This window comes from Athene noctua, chromosome 31, assembly GCF_965140245.1.
Source record: "Athene noctua chromosome 31, bAthNoc1.hap1.1, whole genome shotgun sequence".
In the NCBI taxonomy this organism is placed as follows: Eukaryota; Metazoa; Chordata; class Aves; order Strigiformes; family Strigidae; genus Athene; species Athene noctua.
The window spans coordinates 271,063-288,624 of NC_134067.1; the positions used below are offsets into that span (position 1 = coordinate 271,063).

Here is a 17,562-nt window from a genome sequence, read left to right on the forward strand (position 1 = left end):
CCCCCCCCCCCGCCCCCCAAAACCCCCCCACCCAGGGGGCCCCACCTCGGGGCCGGATTGGGCGATTCGATGGGGGGGCGGGGGGGGGAGTATCGGCGTGGGGGGGGTGTGGGAAGGGGGGAAGGAGTTTGGGGGGGGGCGGGGGGGGGCCCCCCCAATATATATAATAATAATTATAATAATAATTAAAAAAAAAAAAAAGAAAAAAAATGAAGGGGGAGGGGTAGCGATCTGCCCCCGGGGGGGGGCAAATTACTTCAGGGTGGGGGGGATCTGCCCCGGGGGCGGGGGGGCAAATTACCCCAGAGAGGGTAAATCCAGCCCCTGGGGGGGGAAATCTGCCGCCGGGGGGGGGTAAATCTGCCCCCGGGGGGGCAGGGGGGGGCGGTAAATTCGAAGGGGGGTGGGGTGGCAAATTGCCCCATGGCGGGGTGGGGGGGTAAAACTACCCCGAGGGGGGGGCCAAATCTGCCCGGCGGGTGGGCAAATGTGCCCGGGGGGGGAGGATCTGACCCGGGGGGGGCAAATCCGGCCCCGGTGGGGGGGGGGGGGCAAATCCGGCGATACAATATGATACATAGAGACTTTGACCCTATACACTATGTACAACCCCCCCGGCCCCCCAAACCCCGGGGGGGACGGGGGCCCCCTTACCCCCCCCCCCCCAAATCCATCGAGATGGGGGAGGGGGGGCAACTTGGCAATAAATAGCTCGTGGGGGGGTGGGGGGGGGCGGGGGGCTGATGGTCCTTTTTGGGGCCCCCTCCCCACCCCTTAACATCAGGGGTTTTCCCCCCCCCCCCCATTTTTTTTTGACACCCCCCCCCAAAAAACACTTATTTACAGGACCCCCCCTTGCCCCCCCCGGGAGGAGGAGACAGGCTGGTCCCAATGTGGGGGGGGGGGGGGGCACAAAAAGGGGACCCAGTTCTGGCCCCCCCCCCCCCAACCCTGTTCCTTGCCCCGGGTGGAGGGGACCCAGGTGGGGGGGGGGGGGGGGGGGGCGATGACCCAGAATTTTGGGTCCCCCCCCTCAAAAAAAAAAAGGGGCCCCAGGCGTTGGGGCCCCCCCCGGACGGAGAACGGAGGCTACTAAATAGACATTTATACAGATATATATAAATAAGGGTTCTCCGCCGGGGGGGCTCCGGGGCCCCCCCTCTTTTTTTTTTTTTGGGGGGGGGGGTCCCCACTTGCCTCTGCCAATGCCCGTGGGCCCCTCCCGTGTGTCCCCCCCCCCAACAAAAGGGGTCCTGGGGGGACACACGAGTGTCCCCAACCCTGGGGGGTCCCTGGGGGGGGGGGGTTTGTCCCCTGGGGGGGGGCCCTGTCCCAAAGTGGGGGGGCTCTCTGTTCCCAAAGGGGGGGAGGGGCGTGTCCCCAGGGTCCCCCGAGGTGTGTGGGGGGGTCCCTGGTATTAGAGGGGGGGTCCCCATGGCTGGGGGGGGGCGGGCCCTGTCCCTTGGGAGGGGGTGGGGGGGTGTCCCCAATTTGGGGGGGCCCCTGTCCCCATTGGGGGAGGGGGTGTTGTCCCCAAGGAGGGGGGGGGGTGTCCCCATTCCTGGGGGGGGGGGGATCCCTGTCCCTGCAGTGTGGGGGGGTCCCCATTTTGAGGGGGGGGTTGGGGGCGTGTCCCCAAAGGGAGGATCCCCAGGAAAAACGTCTCATTCCTGGGGGGGGGGTGGGGTGTGTCCCCCTCCCATGAGGGGGTGTCATTGTCCCCAAGGGGCGGGGTGTTGTCCCCAAGGGGGGGGTCCCCAGGAAAACATCCCATTTCTTGGGGGGGGGGTGGGGTGTGTCTGTCCCCACCCCAGGCTGTCGGTGGCGGGGGGGGGGGGGGGGGTGGGGGTTTGGGGGTGTCCCCCCATGGCAGGGGGGTCGCTGTCCCCGGGGGGGGTGTGGGGGGTGTCCCCCCCCAGCTCAGGCGCACTTGGTCTGGGCCTGGCCAGGAGGTCGCTGAAGGAGTCGAAGAGGCGCTCGAGCCAGGCCTGGTTGCGCATGCACTGCTGCACCACCTCCTCCTGCCCCAGGTCCTCGTCCTGCCCCTCGATGGCCGACGTCTGCGGGCCGCGGGCCACCGTCACGGCGGGGGCCCCCCCGGCCCCCCCCGCGGCCCCCCAGAGCCCCCCCGGGCGGCCACGGCCACGGGGAGCGGGGAGAAAGGGGGCGGGGGGGGCGGCGGGGCACTGCGGTGGGATGGAGGGGGTGGGCGGGGCCGTGGGTGGTGGGTGGGGCAGAGCTCGTGGGTGGTGGGTGGGGCCAGTTGCAGTAGGTGGGGCTGTGGGTGGGGTGAGCAGGGAAGTGGGTGTGGTCAGTGGGTGTGGCCAGAGGTGGTAGGTGGGGCTGTGGTGTGGTGGGCGGGGCCAGTGGGTGGTGGGTGGGGCCAGAGACAGTGTGTGGGCAGTGGGTGGGGCTGTGGGTGGGGCAGTGGGCGGGGCTGCAGGTGGGGCAGGGCGGAGGGCGGGGCCGAGCCTCACCTCGTCCTTGCAGCGCAGGAAGGTGTGGTACTTGTAGTGGTGCAGCGAGTGGTAGAGCGTGTAGAAGAAGGATTTCTCCACCTCCACCTTGAACTCCTGCCGGGGGGGGGACACGGGCTGAGACCCCCCACAGCCCCCCGACCCCTGAGACCCCCGGGGACACCCCCACAGCCCCCCCCACCCCCTCAGACCCCCAGGGACCCCCAAATCCCTGAGACCCCCAGGTCCCCCCATCCCCACCCACTAAGACCCCCAGGGACACCCCCCTGAGATCCCCCACAGCCCCCCCAGGGACCCCCCCACCCCCTGGGACCCTCCTCCGCCCCATACCAGTTCCTTCCCCAAACTCCTACTGAACTTGCCGAGGGTCTTGCAGTCCCAGGACCCCCAGGACCCCCCCATAAGCCCCTGGAACCCCCCCCCCGGACCCCCCGACTCCCCTCAGGACCCCCCCAGCCCCCCCGTACCTGGGGTTTGCCCACGCTCCTCTTGACCTTGCTGAGGGTTTTGCGGTTGTAGGGTTCCCCCCCGGGGCGCAGCTTCACCAGCGACTCCCCGGGCTCGGCGTGGAGCTGGGGGAAGGTGTGCAGGGCCTCCTGGGGGGGGGGGGAGTGTCACCGCGGGCACGGGGACATGGGTGGGGACACCCCCGGGACACCCCATCACGGGGACACTTGGGCCCTCCCCCCCCCCAAACTCACCCATCCCCGTGGCTGTGGGGGGCACCCAGGGGGTGGCCGGGCCACCCGTGGGGACTCTGGGCACCACCCAGTGTCATCTGAGACCCCCCCCAGCCCCACGGCATCCCCTCAGAGCCCCCCCAGCCCCATAGAGACCCCCCCCAGGCCCCATGGAGCCCCCCCAGCCCCACAGAGACACCCCAATCCCTATAGACCCTCCCCAAGCCCCTCAGAATCCCCCCAACCCCCTGAGCAACTCTTCCAGCCCTCCAGAAAAGCCCCACCCCAGCCCCCCCCAGCCCCCCAGCAAACCTTCCAGCCCCCCCCAGCCCCCCCCCAGCCCCCCCCAGCCCCACCTGCAAGGAGGGGTTGAGCGTCACCCGCTTGAGAACCTTCTTCTTGTGGTCGTTGAGGATCCCGTCGATCTTGCGCATGGGGGGCAGGTAGAGCTCATCTGGGGGGGCGGGGGGCTGCGTTAAGGGGGTGCGGGGGGGTCCCGGGGGGGTCCTGGTGAGGGGGGTGTGGGGCGGGGACCCACCGTTGGTGTCCTCGAGCGCCTGGATCATGTCGGGGTCGAGGGCGGTGCTGACCAGCATCTCCACGTAGCTGCGGTACATCTCCTTCATGGCCCGCGTGTTCAGCACCCGCCCCGGCGGCGCCCGCTCTGCGGGGAGGGGGGCGGTGCCCCTTTAAGAGCCACGCCCTCCCCCAGGAAGCCACACCCTCGCGCGGAGCCCCGCCCCCGGATAGGGACACGCCCCTCTTATGCGAGGCAGACCATCCTCCAAAGAGTTTCTTCAGAAAAACGCCGTGGCCCCTTTAAATGGGAGCCCCGCCCACATGAGAAGTCCCACCCCTTTAACCAGGAGCCCCGCCCCAAAGGAGAGCCCCGCCTTCTGTTCCATGGGATGTCCACCAATCAGGTGCTTCCATCTGAGTTAACAGGGAGTCCTGTCATTTTAAAGTGAAGCTCCGCCCACAGGGAGATGCCCACCCCTTTCAGCAGAGCCCCGCCCACCAGGCGAGCCCCACCCTTTGAGCGCCGAGCGACACCCAATGGGCTGCCCGCACCTTCCCTTAAAAAGGAACCTGTCTCTTTAAGCTGAGGCCCCGCCCACAAAGCAAACCCCACCTCCACCCAGAGCCCCGCCCCCAGGAGGCCCCACCCCTCCACTAACTGCCCCGCCCCCTTTGAGTGGCACTGCCGCGTTAAACGGGAGCCCCGCCCCTCCCCAGCCAAGCCCCGCCCCCAGGAGCGCCGCCCTCTTTAAACAGGCACCTGAAATCAGCGGCTGGGCCCCCCCCAGCGGCCATCGCCCCTTTAAGAACCCTGAACCCCAAAAACCCCCCCAGCGCTCCCCAAAAAAACCCCCCAGGACCCCCCCAAACCTCCGGGGCCCCCCCCTGATCCCCCCCCACCCCCCCAAACCTCCCCCTGGGCCCCCCGCTTCCCCCCTCGGCGCCTCAGACCCCCCCCAGGGACCCCCCCAACGCCCCCCCCATTTCGGGGTGTCCCCGTCGCCCCCCCGCGCCCCCCACTCACCCTCCTCGCTCTGGGGGTCGGGGCTGGACTCGGACTCCGAGGACGTCGCCGCCTCCTTGAGCCACTTTTTCCGTTTTTTGGGGGGCGGCTCCGCTTTGACTTTGGGGGGTTTGGGTTTGGGTTTGGGGGGGCCGGGGGGGGGCCGGGGGGGGCCCGCGGCCGGCGCGGGGGCGGCGGGTTCCGTTTTTTCCGTTTTGGGGGGTTTGTCAGGTTTGGGGGGTTTTTCCGGCCGGGGGGGTTTCTCGGGCCGGGGGGGTTTCTCGGGGCGTTCGGATTTGGGGGGTTTTTCGGGGGGGTCCAATTTTTCCGCTTTGGGGGGGGGCGGGGCCTTGGGGCCGGCGGCTTTGGGCTGGTTCTGCCTCCTGGGGGGGGGAGAAAAAGGGGGGGTCAGGGGGGGACCCCCAAACCCCCCCCCAGATTATGGGGGGAACGGGGACCCCCCCAGGAACCCCCCAACAGCCCCTCAGGCCTTGGGGATATTGGGGACCCCCCCCCGAACTGTGACTGTGGGGACATCGGGGCCCCCCAAGACCTTGGGGACAGCAGCGACACCCAAATGGCCCCCCCAGATCTCTTTGGGGGGGTGGGGACATCCTAAGTGCCCCCCCCCCAAGTTTTGGGGACAACAGGGACGTCCCCAAACACCCGGTGTCCCTGGGGGTGTGGGGACACCCCCCTGACCCCGTCTGTGTCCCCAGTGACACCCCCATGTCCCCAAGTGTCCCCCCGTGTCCCCCTGTGTCCCCAATGTCCCCCCATGTCCACGATGTCCCACTCTGTCCCTGGTGTTCCTGATGTCCCCCTGTGTCCCCCCATGTCCCCCTGATGTCCCCGATGTCCCCAGTGTCCCCCCATGTCCCCGATGTACCCCCGTGTCCCCCCGCATCCCTGATGTCCCCCCGCGTCCCTGATGTCCCCCCGCGTCCCCAATGTCCCTGATGTTCCCCCGTGTCCCCCGATGTCCCTGATGTCCCCCTGTGTCCCCAATGTCCCCCCGTGTCCCTGCTGCCCCTGATGTCCCCCCGTGTCACCCGATGTCCCTGATGTCCCCCCGTGTCCCCGATGTCCCCCCGTATCCCCCCGCATCCTCAGTGTCCCCCGATGTCCCCCCGATGTCCCTGATGTCCCCCCGTGTCCCCAGTGTCCCCGCGTCCCTGATGTCCCCCCGTGTCCCCCGTGTCCTCAATGTCCCCTGATGTCCCCCCGATGTCCCTGATGTCCTCCCGTATCCCCCCGCATCCTCAATGTCCCCCGATGTCCCCCCGTGTCCCCGATGTCCCCCCGTGTCCCCAGTGTCCCCCCATGTCCCCGATGTCCCCCCGTGTCCCCAGTGTCCCCCGGTCCCACCTGACGGCGCCCAGGGGCCGGTGCCAGGGCTTGCGGGAGCAAACCCGCACGTAATCCTTCTTGTTGACGTTCTCCAGGAACTTGACGTAGAGACGCTGGTACCGGTTCTTGGCGTCCCCGAAATAGCCCAGGTACTGCGGGGGGGGTCAGGGGGGGTCGGGGGGACCCCGACACCCCCACACCCCCCCAGGGGACCCCAAATCCGCCCCCAGGACCCCCCCGACCCGCCAGGCAAGACCAGGATATTGAGGTTGGGGAGGACGGGGGGGAAATCATGTTTGGGGGAGCCCCATGTTCTGGGGGGGGGGTCTCAGGTTTTGGGGGGGGTCTCAGGTTTTGGGGGGGTGTCAGGATTTGGGGGGGAGGGTCTCAGGTCTAAGGGGGGTTCCCAAGTTTTGGGGGGTTCAATGTTTTGGGGGAGATCTCAGGTGTTGAAAAAGCTTCACGTTTAGGGGGTGTCCTAAGTTGGGGGGGCTCCCAGGTTTTGGGGGGGGTGTCAGAATTTGGGGGGGGGACTCAGGTTTAAGGGGGGTCCCAGCATCTTGGGGGGGGTTCAATATTTTGGGGGAGATCTCAGGTTTTGGAGAGGAGTCTCCAGTCTGGGTGGGGCGGATCCTAAGGTTGAAGAGGGTGTCCCACGTTTTGGGGGGGGTCCCAGGTTTGGGGGGGGTGTTTCAGGTTTTCAGGGGGGGTCACAAGTTTTGGGGGGGTGTCAGGATTTGGTGGGGGGTTCTCAGGTTTTGGGGGGGTTCAATGTTTTGGGGGAGATCCCAGGTTTTGGAAGGGAGTCTCAGGTCTGGGGGGGGGGGTCCCAGGTTTTGGGGGAGGGTCCCAGGATTTGGGGGTGTGTGTCAGGATTTGGGGGGGTGTTTGAGATTCGGGGGGGCCCCCACTCACGTTGCTGGTGGCGCAGAACTGCCGCTGCCCGTCCTTGATCTCGGGGGTGAACTTCTGCAGCAGCGCCTTCTGCACCCGCCAGATCGGGGGGGGCTCCCGGCCCGTCTGCAGCGCCAGCTGCCGGGGGGTCGGGGGGGGTCAGGGGGGCCCCTTCACCCACAAACCTGCCCCCAACGCCTCCACCACCCCCCCCCAGTCCCGCAGATCTGAGCTCCCCCCCCCCCCCCGGCTCAGCGGCCCCCAGACCCCCCCGGACCCCAAACCCGCCCTCAGCCCCCTGCAGACCCCCCCAGTGCCTCCCAGTAAGCACCAGTACCTCTCCAATCCCTCTCGCCGTCCTTCCCAGCGTCACCTCCTGTCTCCCAGTGGTTCCCAGTGCCTCCCTGTAGCTCTCCCAGCCCCTCCCAGTGTCCCCAGTTGCCATCCTAGGGCCTCTTCCTGTCCTCCAGTGCCTCCCAGTCCCTCCCAGTCCCCCCCAGTCCCCACCTTAAAAATCTCGATGTGCTCCCCATAAATAATAAACTATTTTCTCCCACAGAAGATTCTCTCCAGTCTCTCCCAACCCCTCCTAGCGCCTCCTCCTCCCTCCCAGTGCCTCCCAGTGCCTCCCAGTGCCCACCTTGAGGGCCTGGATGTCCTCCACGCGGACGACGAACTCGTCCCTCTCGCGGAAGATGCCCTCCCCGCCGCTCTCGGCCTCGTCCTCGTCCGTGTCCCCGCACACGGCCGCCGTCTCCTGCTTCTTGGCCAAGTGCAGCGGCCGCGAGTCCTCGGGCTCCTCCCGCTCGGGGGACGCGGGGGCCACCGGCTCGGGGGGGGCTTTGGCCACCGGGGGGGACGCCGGGGCCACCGTGGCCACCGAAACCACCGGGCCGGGGGGTTCGGGCTGGGAATTCTCCGAGGGCGCCGGGCTCGGGGGCTTCTCCTCCGGGGGGGGCACGTCTGGGGTGGGGGGGGGCATAAAAACCATGGGGGGGTGTCGGGAGGGGGGAGCTGGTGTGTGCTTGGGGGGACCTTCCCTGAGGGTTGGGGGGATCTCAGGGGGAACCTGGGGGTCCCAGGAGGGTCCCAGGGGGTCTCTGTGGGCCCCAGGGGGGGTCTCTGTGGGCCCCAGGGGGTCTCTGTGGGTTCCAGGGGGGGTCTCTGTGGGTCCCAGGGGGTCTCTATGGGTCCCAGGGGGTCTCTGTGGGTCCCAGGATGTCCCTATGAGCCCCAGAAGGTCTCTATGGATCCCAGTGACTCCCAGGACAACTCTGCGGATCCCAGAAGGTCTTCACGGGTCCCCAAAGGGCTCTATGGGCCCCCCAAGGTCACTACAGGGCCCCCAAGGTCTCTATGGGCCTCCCCAAGGTCTTCACACGCCCCCCAAGGTCTCTGTCTGCATCCCAAGGTCTCCACAGGCCCCCCAAGATCTCCAGAGGCCCCCCAAGGTCACTACAGCCCCCCCAAGATCTCTACGGGCCCCCCAAGATCTCCAGAGGCCCCCCAAGGTCTCTCTCTGCATCCCAGGGTCTCCCAGGCCTCCACCTGCCCCCAGCCCGGGGCGGTTTTTTGGGGGTGCCCAGGGCAGGATGGGGCGGGGGTGTGTGCGTGTGTCCCCTCCCCACCGCCCCCTTTTCCCGCCCAGCACCCACCGGCGGGGTCGGGGTCCTTGCGGTCGGCGGGGTCGTAGAGGGCCGAGATGGCGGAGGAGATGCTCTTCTGCAGGTCCTGGTTCTTGCTGACCGAGTCCTCCTCGTCGGAGGAGAAGGACGGGAGCGTCTCCAGGTTCCGCTTCAGCTCCTCGTCCAGGCGCTTGCAGGGGCTGGGACACGCCATGACCAGCCCCTCTCCCTCCGGCCCCTCCAGCCCCCCCGCTAACAACGGGGGGCCCACGGCGAAGGGGGCGGCCGGGGGGACGCGGGGGGTCTTGGAGGGGCTGGTGGCGGCGGGGGGAAGCGCCTGGCGCTTCCCGGACTTGAGGAAATCCAGGAAGGAGGCCATGAAGCCCGACTTCATCTCCGGCTGCTTCTCCTCCACCTCCTTGATCTTCTGCTTGATCCGCTCCCGCGTCTGGCTGCTGTCCAGGGGGGGGTCGGTCCCCCCGGGGGGGGCTCCCGGCCCCGGGGGACCCCCCCCTTCCGCCGCCACCGGCGCCTCGCCGCCCTTGGGCACCGCCAGCTTGATCTGCGGGGGGAGCGGGGGGTTATGGGGCTGTTTGGGGGGGGGGGAGGGAGGCCAAGGGAACCCCGGTATCGCCCGGGGGCCCCCAGTGTCTGACGGGCACCCCAGAGAGCTCCCAGTGCCCCCCATTATCTCCCAGTGCCCCCCGTTATCTCCCAGTGCCCCGCTATCTCCCAGTGCCCCCAGGAAACTCCCAGCATCCCTGTTATCTCCCAGTGCCCCCCACTACCTCCCAGTGCTCCCTGGGGAGCTCCCAGTCCCCCCGTTATCTCCCAGTGCCCCATTACGTCCCGGTGCTCCACAAGGAGCTCCCAGTGCCCCCCACTATCTCCCAGTGCCCCCCCAGGAACTCCAAGTGCCCCCATTACCTCCCAGTAACCCTTTGTGCCACATCCTAACCCCCCCGTTGAGCCCCCCAACACTTACCAGTATCCCTCAGGACATTCCACTGCCCCCCAGTTCCTCCCAGTGCCCCCCACAGCCCTCTGCAATCAACCCAGTCCTGCCCAGTGCCCAGGAGTAACTGGGAACAACCCCCAGATGGGCCCAACCCCCCCTTTCCCCCCCTCATCTCCCCATCCCAAGACCCTCCCAGCACCCCCAAACCTCCCAAACCCCCATCCTGAGGGTCTCGGAGCCATCGGCGCTCCCCAACCCCGGGGCTTTGGGGGTCACTGTGGGGGCAACAGACCAGGGGGAACCCCCCAACTCTCCCCCTAGAGCCCCAACACCCCCCTTTTCCCCCCAACCTTCCCCTCCAAAGACCCCCCAGCACCCCAAAACCCTCCAAATCCCCCACAAATCCTCACCTTGAGGGGCTCGGGGTCTCCAAGCCATCGTCATCCCCAACCTTGGGGCTTCTTGGGGCCACTGGGAGGCAACGGACCGGCCGGACCCCCCCCAACAAGCCCAAACACCCCAACCTTCCCCTCCAAAGACCCCCCGCAGCACCCCAAACCCCCCCAGATCCTCACCTTGAGGGGTTTGAGGGGCTCGAGGCCGTTGCCGTCGGCCCCCTCCTCGCCGCCCTTCTTGCCCCGGCCCCGTCCTCGTCCCCGGGGCTTTTTGGGTCCGTCGGGGGCCAAGAGCCCGGGGGGTTCGGCCAAAGGTCGGATGCGGGGTCGGCCCCGGGGCCGGGGCGGTCCCTCGCGTTTGGGTTTGGTGGGTTTGCGGCCGCGTTTTTTGGGGCCGGGGTGGGGCCCGGGGTGGGGACAGAAGTCGATGTCCCCCATGGGGCTGAGGCTGGGCCGGGCGCGGCAGCTGGAGATGAGGTCGGGGAGGAGGTCGGGGAGGCGGCGGCTGTTGAGGCGGATGTCGGCGGGGACGTCGGCCTTGTCCTCGTCGTCCTCGAACTCGTACTCCTGGGCGTAGGTTTTTTTTGGGGGGGGGAAAGGGTCCCGCTTGCGGAGGAGGTGGAAGGACGACGTCTTGAGGAGCTTCTTGGGCTTGGAGGAGCAGAAGAGGGGGGCGGCCAGCGGGGGCTTGGTGCCCTCGCCCGTGCTCTGGATCAGCCCCAGGGGCTCGGCGTTGACGGTGGAGGGCAGCTCGTGCTTGGGGGGCTCCAAGCCCAGCGGGGGGGCCTCGCCGGCGGCCCCCTCGGCGGGGCAGAAGGCGGGGTAGCTCTGCCCCATGTCGTAGGGGGGAGCCTTCAGCCCCTCGGCGCGAGGCTCCAAGCCGCCGGCTCCCTCCTCTTCCTCCTCCTCGGTGGTTTTGGGGAAATCCTCCGGGGGGGGCCCGAACATGTCCTCCATGCCGGGGAAGAACCCGCGGTCCTCGTCCTGCAGCAGAGCGTCGGGGAAGCAGATGGAGGTCAAGGGCACGAAGCGCCCCTTCCCCCCCGCCGGGCTCCCCCCCTCGGCGAACTGGTCCTTGGCTTCCAGCGGGGCGGGGGCCACCGAGGGGCCCCCCTCGGGGTCCAGCAGGTGCCCCGGCGGCCCTTGGACCCCCCCGGTTTGTCCCAGGTGAGGTTCCAAGCCCAAGGGGGGTTCCAGAAAGTCCTGGATCTCCTGGGGGGCCGGCAGCACCTCCATGGGCTCGGGGGGCAGCGGCGGGGGGGCCTGGGGGTCCAGCCCCTGCGAGCGCACGTGGGCCTGGTGCAGGTGGGCCTCCAGCAGCAGCTGCGGGGACGGGGCGGCCGGCGGCGCCGGGGGGGCCGGCGGGGCCGGGGGGGGCGGCGGGGGAGGCGGCATCCGCTGCTGCTCCAGCAGGTGAACGTCGAGGGGGGGCCTGGCCTTGGGGCGGGGGTGCAGCTGGCTCTGGGTGTGGGTGAGGACGGAGGGCAGGAGGGACCCCCCCGGCACCGGGACGGCCACCGGCACCACCGGCACCGGGCCCAGCTCCGGGGGGGGGTCCAGGAGGAGCCCGTGGGGCTCCAGGGGGGGCCCCTCGGCCACCAGCCGCCCGTGCTCGGGGGTCTTGGGCAGGTAAGCGTGGGGCTGCCCCAGGTCCTTCCCGCCGGCCAAGTGCTCGGCCGGCTTCTTCAGCTCCTGGCCGTACGAGTCCAGGGCGGGGGGCTGGTGGCCGTAGTGGACCACGGAGGTGGCCGCCAGCCCCTCGCCCCCCCCGCCGGCCCCCCCGCCGGCCCCCCGGTACTCCTTGCCCCGCTCGGGCTTCTTCTTCTCCTTGAGCAGCGCCAGCTCCAGCGCCGCCGGCCCCTCCAGGTTGGAGTTGGGCCGGATCACGCTCTGGAGCTGGTACCGCTCCTCCGCCTTGCCCAGCCCCCCGTAGCCCCCCAGGCCTTTGGCCGCCCCCCCCCGCTCCTCGCAGGCCCCCAAGCCCTCGGCCGGCCCACGGGGGGGGCTGGGGGCCTGCAGGAGGTGCTGGATGAGGAAATCCTCGTCCTCGCTGCGCTCGGCCGCCAGCAGCTCCGCGTCCCCCTTCCCCGCTTTGCCGAAAGCCGGGGGACGCTCCAGCCCCCCCGGCCCCCCCCCGTAGCCCGGGGCCATGAAGGAGGGCGACAGCACCGAGCCCAAGTATTTCTGGGACTGGCCCGGGGAGGCTCCGCTCTGGGGACGAGCGGCCGGGGGGGACTGGAGGGGCCGGATGATCGGGGAGGGGCTGGACCCCCCCAGGCCGGCGTAGGGCAGCGGGGCCGGCATGGCGGGCGAGTGCCCGGTGCTGTAGCTGAGGGAGGGGCTGGCCGTGGGCAGCCCCTGGGAGGGGGCCGGGGGGCCGTAGCCCCCCCCCTGCCCCCCCTCGGGCTGCACCCCGTAGGGCAGCGCCTGCAGCTGCTCGGGGGAGTAGGTCTGGCCCTGGCTGACGCAGGGCTGCAGCCCCTGACCCCCCTGCCCCCCCGGGCCCCCCCCTTGCCCCCCGGCCGGGTAACTGGGGGCTTTGCCCCCCAGATCCCCCCCCTGAGCGCCGCTGAAGCCGCCGGCGGGCTGCCCGGTGCCCCCCAGGCTGGGCGGGGCGGGGGGGTTGGCGCCGTAGCCGCCCGCCGGCCCCATGGCCAGTAAGTTCTGGGGCTGCCCCGGGGAGTAGGCGGGCGACTGGCTGGCGATGACGGAGCTGGGCTTGGGGGTGCTGGGGGTGTAACTGCTCTGGCACTTGGGGGTGGCGGTGGAGCGGGGGGGGGGCTGCCGCGACGCCGAGTAGCTCTTGGACTTGGTGCCGCCGTTGCTGGCGCCGCCGGTGCCGCCGCCGCCGCCGCCGGTGCCCGAGTACGCCGGCGACTGGATGATGGGCCGGTAGCTCTGCGCCGGCTCCGCGCGGGGGGGGGCCGCGCCGCTCTTCGGGGGGGGCGGCGGCGGCGGCTGCTGCTGCGAGGCCTCGGAGCTGGCGGGGGACTGGTCGCCCAGGGGGCTGCAGGACAGCGCCGCCCGGTGCGGGGGCATCTGCTGGTACGTGCCGCCGCAGCTCAGGTAGTGCTGGAGGCTGTGGGGGGGCAGCTGGGGCTGGGCCCCCCCCGGGCGCTGGTAGTGCTTGATGACGCTGTCCTGGCGCGGGACGGCGCGGTCGCCCCCCCCGCCGCCGCCGCCGCCGCCGCCGCCGAAGACGGAGGCGTTGTAGAGCTGGGCCGGCTGCTCGGCGGGCAGCGGCGCCGAGAGCAGGTTAAACTGGGAGGAGGCGGCGGGGCCGCGGTAGGCCGAGCTCTGCGCCGGCAGCCCCGAGCCCAGGACGGCGCCGCCCAGGCGCTCGAAGCCCAGCGAGGACGGGACGCTGGGCTGCGCCGGCTTGATGTGCAGCAGCGGGTCGTGCGGCGACAGGAGCCCGTTGGAGCCGGGGCTGAAGGCGGCCTCGGGCAGGCTCAGCGGGGAGCTCACGGGGAAGCTGCGCCCGCTGAACGACGCCGGGTGCTGGTACGCGCTCAGCGCCGACGACGACGGGAACGTCCCCGAGCCCGGCAGCGCCCCCGAGATGAAGAGCTCGGCCGGCGCCGGCGTGTGCATGGCTGAGGCGGGGGGGAAAGCAAAAAAAAAGGGGGTGAGAAAAACGGAGAACGGGGGTGGGACGTGCCTCGGGGGGAGGGGAAGGGCCCTGGGGAGGACCGGGGGCAAGTGGGGACCCCGCGAGGGCAACAAAAGGGTCCCTGGGGCAAGTGGGGACACCCTGGGGACAACAAAAAGGTCCCTGGGGCAAGTGGGGACACCCCCAGGGCAATAAAAAGGTCCCTGGGGCAAGTGGGGATGCCCTGGGGCAAGTGAAAACCAACCTGGGGCAAGCGGGAACTCCCCCCAGGGCAAGTGGGGACCCGTCCTGGGGCAAGGAAAAGGTTCCTGGGGCAAGTGGGGACCCCCCAGGGCAAATAGAAACCACCGTGGGGCAAGTAAAAGGGCTTTGGAGAAAGTGGGGAGCCCCCCCCGCGGCAAGGAGAAGGTCGTGGGGCAAGTGGGGACTCCTCCCCCCCCCCGGGGTAAATGGGGACCCCCAGGGCAGGTGACACCCCCCCGGGGCAGGATAAACCCCCCCAGTCAGGCCAGGCGCCCCCCCAGACCCACCAGTCTGCCAGGAGGGGGTGCGGAACTGGGAGAGCAGGGAGGAGGCGGAGGGGCCGGGCTGCGGCGCCCGCGACTCCAGCGCCGAGATCAGGTTCATGACGGAGGCGTCGGGGGCGGCACCGCCCGGGGGGTGCAGCCCCGTCTCGAAGAGCCCCGACAGCCCTGGGGACAGCGGGGACACAGGGGGACGGTGGGGGACACCGCGGGGACAGGAGGGACACGGGGGGGACAGCGCAGGGAGACGGGGGGGACACTGAGGGGACACCACGGGGACAGGAGGGGATGATGGGGGAACACTGCAGGGACGGGGGGAACAGAAAGGGACAGCGGGGACACCGCGGGGACGAGGGGACAGCGTGGGGACACAGATGGAGCGCGAGGACACGCGTGGGGTGACAAGGACATGGTGACACGGCACATGTGGGGATGGGGGACACGGGGCACCCGGGGACTGTGGGGTCACGGGGTTGGGGTGAGGCGGTGACACGGGGTTGGGGTGACAAGGAGGATGGAGGTGACGTGGTGACACAGGGTCGGGGTGACAACAGGCTGGGGTGACACGGGGCTGCAGGATCAGGGTGACACGGGGCTGCAGGGTTGGTGTGACAGTGACACAGGACGGGGGTGACACGGCGACACAATCAGGGTGACACGGGGCTGTGGGGTCGGGGTGACACGGTGATGGGGTGACGCAGGGTCAGGGTGACACGGGGCTGCAGGTTTGGGGTCACAGTGACACAGGACAGGGGTGACACGGCGACACAGAATCAGGGTGACACGGGGCTGTGGGGTCGGGGTGACAGGGTGATGGGGTGACACGGGGTCGGGGTGACACGGGGCTGCAGGGTTGGTGTGACAGTGACACGGGACGGGGGTGACACGGTGACACCGAATCAGGGTGACACGGGGCTGTGGGGTCGGGGTGACACGGGGTCGGGGTGTCGCGGTGCCAAAGGGACCCGGGGTCACGGGGTCAGTGACAAGGGGTGACGTGGGGCCGGTACCTGCGGGGTGGTGGTTGGCCGCATAGCCCTGGAGCGGGTGGGGGGCGCCGTAGGGCTGCCGGTGCAGCAAGTCGGGGTCGGGGTGCGACGCCCGCGAGCCCCCGTACACCAGGCTGGGGGGGACACGGGGACACGCGGGGACACACGGACACACACAGACACACGCACGGGGCCGTCAGTGCCGCGCACGCCCCCCCGGCCCCCCCCCCGCGGCGCTGAGCGGCCCCCGGACACCCGCCGGGGGTGAAACTTGGCCCGGAGCCGCCGGCAGCCGTGCAAGGGGTGTGACACGTGCGTGTGAGCTGCCCGCGGGCGTGCAACACCTGTGACGTGCAGCACACGCGCCTCTACAGTCGTGCAACAGGCGTGAAATGCGGGTGAGAGTCACCCATGGGAGCACAACAAGCGTGAAACACGGTTGTGAGCAGCCCCCAGACGCACAACAGGTGTGAAACGTGGCAGAGAACCAACCACAGTCGTGTAACGAGCGTGAAACGCGGCTGTGAGCGGCCCACAGGCGTGCAACAGGCGCAATGCGCGGTTGTGAACAGCCCACAGGGGCACAACAGGTGTGAAACAGGTGTGAGCTGCTCACAGGCGTGCAACAGTCGTAACGCATGGCAGAGAACCATCTACAATCGTGCAACAGGCGCGAAACACGGTTGTGAGTGGGCCCACAGGCGTGCAACGTGTGACAAGGAGCTGCGTACAGTCACACAACCACCCCGGTGCATGGCTGTGAGCAGCCCAGGGGCGTGCAACAGGTGTGACACGTGGCTCGGAACTGCCTACAGTCGTGCAACGGGTGTGATGAGCAGTTGTGAGCGACCCAGAGGCGTGCAACAACAGCGATACACAGCAGAGAACCGTCAACAGGCGCGAAACACAGTTGTGAGCAGCCCCAGGCGTGCAAGAGGCGCAATGCGCGGTTGTGAACAGCCCACAGGGGCACAACAGGCGTGACACGGGTGTGAGCTACCCCCAGGTGTGCAACAGCCGTGACACGCAGCAGAGAACCACCTACAGTCGTGCAACAGGCGTGAAACACGGTTGTGAGCCGCCCCAGGCGTGCAGGGGCTGCGATGCACCGACACAGCGGCCGTGCAAGACGTGCGACACCCGAGCGCGAGCCCGCTGCCCCCGTGCAACGTGCGCTTGTGCAACACCCGCGGCCGCGACACACGACGGGGCCGGCTCCCGCGGCCGTTCCACGCGCTCGTGAGCGGCAACAGGCGCGCAGCAGGCACACGCGTGTGCCCCCCACGCCCCGGGCACGGGCAGGAGTGCAACACACGCTTGTGTGACGCCCGGGGGGAGGGGGTGCAACGCACGCCGTGCGCTGCACGAGGGCACGACGGCCCCAGAACCCCCTGGGGCAGCACGCGGGGCGCTGGCACCCCTCGCACGAGCACCCCGCGCACCCCGGGGCTCCTGCACCCGCCGCAGCCCCCCTCAAGCCCCGGTGCACCGGGGACACCCCGGCCCCCCCCCGGTCCCGGTGCACCGGCCCCGGCCCCCCCCCGATCCTTCCGCCCCCCGGGGTGCTGCACCCGCCGGCCCCCCGCAGCCCCCCAAGCGCCGGCGCCCGCCCCCCCCGGTGTCCCCCCCCTCACCTGGCCTTGGCGGAGCGCTCGTAGCTCCAGCCGGGCCCGGCGGCCAGCGGGTCCCCGAAACCGGCGGCCGGGTAGTTCCTGTCCATGGGGGCGGCGGCCCCGGGGCGGGGGGGGCAGGGCGGGGCGGGCCGGGCCGGGCCCCGCCGCAGCGGCGCCCCCGGGGCCGGACCGGGCGGCTGGGGAGGGGGGGGGGAGGGAGGGAGGGAGGGGGGGGGGCGGAGGGCGGCGGCGGCGGCGGCGGCGGCGGCGGCGGGGGGGGGAAGCGCTCACGGAGCGGCCATGTTGGCTGGCGGGGCCGCGCCGCCGCCGCTTCCTCCCACAATGCACCGCGCGGCGGGAGGGGGAGGAGGAGGAGGAGGAGGAGGAGGAGGAAGGGGGGGGGGGGACCGGGGGGTGCCGGGGGGGGGCGGCGGCGCGCGGCGGCGGGAGCGCGGGGAAGGGCGGAAGGGGGCGGGGCCAAGCGGCGGCGGGAGCGCGGGAGGGGCGGGGCGAGGGGCGGGGCCGAGCGGCGGCGGGTGGGAGTGGGAAAGGGCGGGGTCAGGCGGTGGCGGGAGGGAGGAAAGGGGCGGGGTTAGGGAGGGGCGGGGCCAATCGGCGGCGGGAGAGCGAAGGGGCGGGGAGGAGGGCGGGAAAGAGGCGTTGCGGGGCGGGACCGGCCGCGCAGGGCACCGCCCCCCCGGACATGGGGTCACCCCGGGCAACGGGGACCCCACCCCCCAGGGGTTCCGCCCCCCCCCGCCTGGGACTGGGGGAACTGGGAGGAACTGGGGCGGAGGAGGGAGGCACTGGGGGGAACTGGGGGGAACTGGTGGAGCGGGACGGACTGAACGGGAACTGGGGAGCCGGCGGGGGGAAATGGGAGTAACTGGGCAGGTGGTGGAAGGAACTGAGTGCAACTGGG

General features: G+C 70.4%; 1 protein-coding gene across 1 annotated transcript; it reads right to left on the bottom strand.

Annotated features, from left to right (window-relative positions):
• Positions 1-1,920: 1,920 nt before the first annotated feature.
• On the bottom strand, positions 1,921-16,791 carry PRR12 (proline rich 12). The gene is given in 15 exon segments (XM_074929972.1): positions 1,921-1,946; positions 1,949-2,060; positions 2,478-2,573; positions 2,945-3,073; positions 3,514-3,611; positions 3,696-3,821; positions 4,701-5,062; positions 6,048-6,181; positions 6,945-7,061; positions 7,564-7,886; positions 8,579-9,110; positions 10,082-13,497; positions 14,045-14,206; positions 15,049-15,161; positions 16,662-16,791. Coding segments are annotated over 15 exon segments (5,832 nt in total). The 5' UTR covers positions 16,748-16,791.
• Positions 16,792-17,562: the final 771 nt, after the last annotated feature.